We start from the raw sequence: 7,500 nt of genomic DNA, 5'->3' as shown, positions 1-7,500 counted from the left end.
TTCCATTTTGAATGAATTGTTATACATGCATAATATTTGCTTAAATGCAATGCATTTTTATACGCGCATACGTTTATTCAGGACATGCAGTAAGTGGTTGTCTAACTAGGCCTGAATGTTTCGATTTATCCAACACTGCGTGGTACGTAGCCAACTGCTGCGCTGTCTGTTTGCTCGGTAACCTGGCTACTAAAGTGGAAATAAGACAGGGAGGGTTCATGGGGCGGAAATCTCGCCCGATCAGCGTCACTGACTGGCTAAACGATCTGTCAATCAATTCCGCTTTGCGCTGCGCTTTCGTGAATTGGTCTCCGCTCATCACAAGCTTGCAGGCATCTCTGAAACGGAGCCGTGGTGTCGTAAGGCGCAGTCAACACAAAAAAGGAATAAAAACAAGATGTAACATCCGTTAAAGTGAGTAAATACTCTTCGGAGTCGAATGCCCATTCACTTGCAACATTGCGTGGGGAAATTACTGTTGCACCTTAAGGGGAACTTTATTACGGAAGGATCTAATCTCTTATCAAAACGCAAAAGAGACAACTCATTGTTAATAATTGCATCATTGTCATGTTTTTTTCCCAGGTTATTCCTGATGCCACGATGTAACATATTTCAACGGTGCGTGCAGAGGTGTTTCGCGACTTTTCTACGGTGCTCATCCTAATTATCTACTACTGCTCCTGAGCCATATGGAGTCACGGACGGAACCGATTGTCCACGGCACGCGCACAGTCGTCGGACTGTGACCCTCACGGGCAGAGAAAGGCCCGTGAGACGCGTGAAAAGCAGAAGGAAAGTTTGGTCGTGGAGAGTAAAAAGCAAACGGACAAAAGTTAAAGGGACAGGAAATACACTGGTCCACCACACGCACACTTGCGCTAGTGCGCACACAGCTGGACAAGGGCCGACACAGTGCGCAGCAGAAGACTGGCGAGGATACAAATGCACGCCGGCACGATTTACACCAGGCCACCTGGACGAAGATGACGAGGCCAGAGATGTATTCATGTTTTTGTCTCACATAGAAAAATCGTTATCGTAAAACAGAAGTGGGCCCCTCGTCTCCACCAAGACCTAATATGTCCACGTCGGCTTGCAAGCACTCCATCACTTTGTATTACCTTTACTAGATAGTGAGGGTGAGGTCTACTTTTCGTTGACACATTTACGCACTTCTTTTGCACATAATCTACCTCAAAACAAAACCCAAGATGGAGGAAAGCAGCGACTCCGCACGAAGCGAATGCAACTCCCCGGACGGGGAGAACAGCCACCTCAGCGTGCTGAATTGGGAGCAAGTGCAGCGGCTCGACACCATCCTGACGGAGTCTATCCCCATCCACGGCCGGTGGAACTTCCCGACGCTGGAGATGAAACCGAGGGACATCGTCAAGGCCGTCCGCAGCCGAATGGAAGAACGCAAGATCCCGGTCCAAGAAGTGCGGCTGAACGGTTCGGCCGCTAGCCACGTACTGCATGAGGACAGCGGCTTGGGTTACAAGGACCTCGACCTCATCTTCTGCGCGAATCTCAAAGAGGAAGCAGAATTTCAGACCGTGAAAAATATTGTTTTGGATTGTCTACTGGACTTTTTACCCGAGGGTGTGAACAAGGACAAGATAACGCCCGTTACCTTGAAGGTGAGACAGATGTTTGTTGCAATTGCTTCACATTATTTCCCTCACATTGTTATTCCAGAACCGTGTAGCATTTACAGTTTATTGTATCAGTGTATGTGTTTCATAAATGTGCGTGCGTATAAAGAAGAAAGTGAAAGAAGAAAGTGAGCCGGGTCGCGACTGACTGAAAAAAAAAGAGAAATAGCCTACAAACCGGCGGTTTCTACTACAAAAGAGGATTGTTGTAATCCGATTTCAAACGGATCTCATTAGCTGCAAGAGGCCGCCGCCTAGGTATCATGGCCTCCCGAACGTAACAGGCGCAGATAGGCCCGCTATTCGCCTATACGACTTAATTACGATTAAACAAATCACACAACACACGCAATTTAAAGACATTATCGAGATCAGTGTTCGATTTATCCAGAGCTTTGAGCCAAGTCTCCTCCTTTGCTCTAAATTTACACAAGCTCAGGAAATTGCTCTAAGTTTAGTTTTAGATTGTTTTAAAATCTACAATTGTGCACACACTCTTCTCCTTGTCATTTTTCAGCTGAAACGTGACACATTTTGATCCATGTTTCAATAAATGACTTCTTATTTAAAGTTTTCAACTGAGCAGCATAACCTCATATAGCCTACCTTATCTTCTGTCCTCTTTGCAAAGCAGACAATCTATCTATCCATCTAGCTATCTGTCTATCTGACTGTCTGTCTGCCTGCCTGCCTGCCTGCCTGCCTGCCTGCCTGTCTGTCTGTCTGCCTGTATCTATCTAACATTTTCGTTCCACACATCTTGGTCTCTCCCCCCCCCCCCCCCCCCCCCCCTCCCGCTGTCTCTCAGGAGGCCTATGTGCAGAAGATGGTGAAAGTGTGCACGGACTCGGACCGCTGGAGCCTGATCTCGCTGTCCAACAACCGGGGCAAGAACGTGGAGCTCAAGTTTGTGAGCTCGCTGCGGCGGCAGTTCGAGTTCAGCGTGGACTCCTTCCAGATCCGCCTGGACTCGCTGCTGCTGTTCTACGAGTGCTCGGAGAACCCCATGGCGCAGACCTTCCACCCGACCATCGTGGGCGAGAGCGTGTACGGCCCGTTCGTCCAGGCGCTCGAGCACCTGCGCCGGCGGCTCATCTGCACGCGCCGGCCCGAGGAGATCCGCGGCGGCGGCCTGCTGAAATACTGCCACCTGCTGGCGCGGGGCTTCCGCGCGGCCTCGCCCGACGCCATGCGCAGCCTGGAGCGCTACATGTGCTCACGCTTCTTCATCGACTTCCCGGACGTGGGCGAGCAGCGGCGCAAGCTGGAGTCCTACCTGCAGAGCCACTTCGTGGGCCGCGAGGAGGGCAAGTACCCGTACCTGAGCACGCTGCACGACGTGGTCAGCCGGAGCACCGTGTGCCTCATGGGGCACGAGCGGCGCCAGGCGCTGGAGCTGATCGCCGCGCTGGCCGTGCGGGCGCTGGCCGAGCAGAACGCGCTGCCCAGCGCCGCCAACGTCACCTGCTACTACCAGCCGGCGCCCTACGTGGCCGACGCCAACTTCAGCAACTACTACGTGGCGCAGGTGCAGGCCGTCTACGTGCCGCACTACCCGCCGCCGCCACCTCACGCCACGCACTGGCTGCCCTGCAACTGAAACACACGCACGGTGTGTGTGTGTGTGTGTGTGTGTGTGTGTGTGTGTGTGTGTATGTGTGTGTGTGTGTTGTAATGACATTCACCAGGGCTGTTTCAGTGGCGCGTTTGGCGTCACGTTTGGTTTCTTAAACAGGACCACATGCTGGCCCTGTGTCCAAAGCCAGCGAGGGGGAGTTGGAGACTGGAACACTGCTTCGTGTGTGTGTGTGTGTGTGTGTGTGTGCATACGTACGTGAGTTAATGTGTGTGTGCCAGCATGCGTGCGCGTGTGTGCTGGACTTTCTTGTCTCTTGATGGAGACTGTTTTTTTGTCTTTGGGGTCGCACCCATAAGATGTGAGCTAGCAAGAGCATGGAAAGAGAGAGAGAGAGAGAGAGAGAGAGAGAGAGAGAGAGAGAGAGAGAGAGAGAGAGAGAGAGAGAGAGAGATCGGTCAGACAGACAGAGAGACCGAGAGCATTGCATGCTTCTGTGCTCTCGAGCCACTAATTGTAGCTCAAGTGACTTGTTGACTTTGCGGTCACTATTTGACTATAAGTGAGAATGCGTTGGAGAGAGGGATAGATAGACACGCTAAGAGTGCAAGAAAGAGGGTGTTATCTCTCTCTCTCTCTCATTCTCTCTCATTCTTTCTCTCTCTCACTCTCTCTTTCGAGTCGGAGGAGAAGTGTAAAAGTAGTGTTTTATTAGTAGTGACAGCTTGTGTTGTTGGACTCGTTCTAGTGCAAATGCACAAACACAAGCTGCACTGGGAGTTCAGAAAGAGGAAGCGGAGTAATTTGCAAAAATGCAGTCGAGCAGCATTTTTTTTTTTTTTTTTTTTTTTTAATTTCTCCTGTGTGCATCCTGGGAGAAACGAGAAGTGGGACTTTTCCAAGACTGCATCCAATCGAATTACGACTCTGAAGAAGAAGAAAAAAAACGGACAATCTCAACAGCGATTGCGAAACCAAAGAGACATTGACAGCAATGGTGTGAGTTCGCCATTAGACCTGCAAAGTGCCTTACTATGCCCAATGGGAGGCTACGCAAACAGCAATGCAATGCAGAGTTCTTTTGAAACAAACCAAACCTACTTCTAAAGTGATTTGAGGGTGAGATTTTGAGAAATAGTTGTCGTGTGTGAGAGTGAGTGTAAATAGACACAGAGATGAACAGAGAAGAGAGAGAGAGCAAGAGAGAGAGAGAGAGAGAGAATGCAGTGATGTTGGGCTTGTTGCTAATCTCAGACAGAGAGAGAGAGAGACACAGAGAGAGAGAGAGAAAATGCAGTGATGTTGGACTTCTTGCTAATCTGAGATGGAGAGAGAGACAGAGAGAGACAGACAGAGAGAGAGAGAGAGGATGCAGGCAGAGTCTGGCTTGTTGCTATCCTGCAATCCTGTTTTACCCAGAGCTCTTAGTGTCAGGGGATGAGTGCATAATTGGGACAGGAAAAAGAGAGCCGGTTATGCGCTCCTGCCACCTCCTCCGTCTTGTGGACAAAAGGTCACGAGGAGCCAACCAGAGTTGGAGAGAAGTTGGTCAGCGGAGAGCTGTGTGTGGCATTTGGGCATGTGTGTGTGGGCGAACCGTCTGTGATGGACCTAATCTAGCATCTCAGGGAAAGAGAGAGAGAGGGGGGGGGAAGAGAGAGAGAGAGGGGGGGGGAAGAGAGAGAGAGAGGGAGAGAGAATCAAACAACGTGGGAGAGAGGGAGGGTGGAGAGGGAGATGAGGGGTGGGCTGCAGGAAGGACAGGACTCGGAGGACAGGACTGAGGAGGCGTTACTTGGACCTAAGCGCACACACACACACACACACACACACACACATTCTTAGACACACACACAGGGCAGGAGGGTCTAGAGTGGGTTCATAGCAGGAAGGATCCATGAAGCTTCAGTAGGACCCAGACACACACACACACACACACACACACACACACTCACACGCACACACAAACTCGGAGGGGTCAAGGGGGGTGGGTGAGAGGCCAAGGAGGATAAGAAAAACGCAGAGGACTTTGAAGATCCATGCAGCTTCACCGGGACCCAGAGGCTAATCGGTGGCCCTCGGATAAACAACGAGCCCCTCGGCTCTCCTGAAAATAGCTGACCCCAGATCAGTGGGAGACTCAGCCCCGTTGCGGGTATCGCCGCAGCGGTCGGACGCAGCTGTCTCAGCAGGTCTGAGACCAGCGAGAGCCCCTCTGACCGGCTTGCCCTCTAGGCCACAGCTTAGCCAGGATTACCACGTTGGAGGAGACACAGTCATACCTGAAGGAGAACGAGGGAGAGGGAGCTGAAACAGGGAGGGAGGGAGGGAGGGAGAGAGAGAGGGAGGGGATGAAAGAGTGAACTAGAGTAGAGAGGGAGTGGGGCATGAGAGAAAAATGAGGCTAATCAGGCCATGATAGTGGTAGAAACCTCAACGCCAGAATAAGCCTCAAAAGCTGACATGGACTCCATTTGGTGTCGACGCCGAGTTCAGTCGAGGACTCAGCAGTTAGCGCAGACGTTGGCTATCTTCTCTCTCTCTCTCTCTCTCTCTGTTTTGCCTCAGGAGGTTCTAGAGCATTTTTTGAACTGTCAAACAACATCTCACAATCTCTCCCTCTCAGCAAGACCCTGCTCATTCCTACATTTAATCGTATCCTTTCATAGGAAGTTGTGAGTGGGAAATGCAGACAGACATGGCCATCTCTTCTCTGCCCTTATCAGGTCATCTCCTCCCTTCTCTGTTCGAAAAGCACAAGAGATTGTACCAGCACCTGCACACCCATTGACTGATATGCACTCTTGTTACGCATGCTGGACATCCAGTGTTCACTTACCAGCTTTGTTTTTTTTTTATTATTATTATTCATTATATTGTCATATTTCATTAACAGTGTCCTCTGCAATACTCTTGACTAATCTCAAACATACATACACACACAGGTACAGACACACACATACACATGTATACACACATATACACACATATACACACACACACACACACACACACACACACTCAATTTCTGTTTGAAACCTATTGGTCATATCACTTATTTTTCTATCAATCAATGACTTTATTTTTGTATACCTTCATTTCAGTGTTGAGTCAGTGGTGTAACATGTCATATATCATTTCTGTCCGGCCATGTGTACTGTGTGTGTGTGTGTGTGTGTGTGTGTGTGTGTGTGTGTGTGTGTGTGTGTGTGTGTGTGTGTGTGCGTGCGTGCGTGCGTGCGTGCGTGCGTGCGTGCGTGCGTGCGTGCGTGCGTGCGTGCGTGTGTGTGTGTGTTGCGGGTGACTAAGAGAGTGTTGTTTCCTATGGAGATGACAAAGACCTTTTCATGGTGTCACAATCTTTCTGTCTATGCCAGGTCTCTGGGCTTTTTTTGATGGGGATTCTGAATACATTTTCGCTGTTTGTTTTTTGAATATGGTCCAATGTTTATTCCTGTTGCTTTTGAGGACATACGCAGTATGTTCTGCAAAGTGTCATGTACTTCAACAAATGAAACAACTTTGTTTGAAAAAAAATAAAACAAATCAAGGGCCAATTCTCGGGGTGTTTGTTTTAGCGTCTGAGGGTGACATTTTCTGATAGACAAACAATTTAGATTACAGTGATGAATTATATACATTGCAATCAAGCAGTAATCCATCACCATCTTTAAACCTCCCACCCTTCCTTCCTCCATCTTTCTGTCACTCCTCTGTATCTGTCTATCTCAGCACAGTGTGTTGTATGTGTGAGGAAATAACCAGGGCACTTCACTAAAACTAATCATGTGAAAGAGTCACATAAACACATTGTGACAATTGATATCCAACAACATTAAAGGGCCACATTGCTATAGTTTTACTTATATATGTAAAGGTATACACTACATGCTAAGTGTACTTTTTAAAATTGCATAAAATCAAAAGTGTAGAAAAGTGAATGCCAGGTTTAACCAGTCATGTAGCATTAAATACGCATATGTGTGCATCCAGACTTGCATTCACACGTACGCAGACACACGTACAGTACAGTATACACCCACACACACACACACACACACACACACACACACACACATACTCACACAGACACATGCACTGCACTCTGTGTGAATTAAGCACCGAATGACCTAGTTGTTTTCTCTTGATTTAAATGCACCACTTTGCAAAGCCATATGTGATCTAATTATGTCCCTCATCCTTCTTTCAATTCAGAATCTGGAGTAGGTCGCCCTGTGTGTGTGTGTGTGTGTGTGTGTGTGTGTG

At 48.8% G+C, this 7,500-nt stretch overlaps 1 protein-coding gene across 1 annotated transcript; it reads left to right on the top strand.

Annotated features, from left to right (window-relative positions):
* Positions 1-329: 329 nt before the first annotated feature.
* On the top strand, positions 330-4,870 carry LOC134098240 (terminal nucleotidyltransferase 5A-like). Its single transcript, XM_062551251.1, has 3 exons — positions 330-414; positions 586-1,643; positions 2,467-4,870. Exons 2-3 carry the CDS (start codon positions 1,215-1,217, stop codon positions 3,256-3,258), a joined length of 1,221 nt encoding a protein of 406 aa, XP_062407235.1. The 5' UTR covers positions 330-414; positions 586-1,214; the 3' UTR covers positions 3,259-4,870.
* Positions 4,871-7,500: the final 2,630 nt, after the last annotated feature.

Source organism: Sardina pilchardus, chromosome 12, assembly GCF_963854185.1.
Source record: "Sardina pilchardus chromosome 12, fSarPil1.1, whole genome shotgun sequence".
NCBI classification, from domain to species: domain Eukaryota; kingdom Metazoa; phylum Chordata; class Actinopteri; order Clupeiformes; family Clupeidae; genus Sardina; species Sardina pilchardus.
This window is presented reverse-complemented; position numbering and strand designations above follow the sequence as displayed.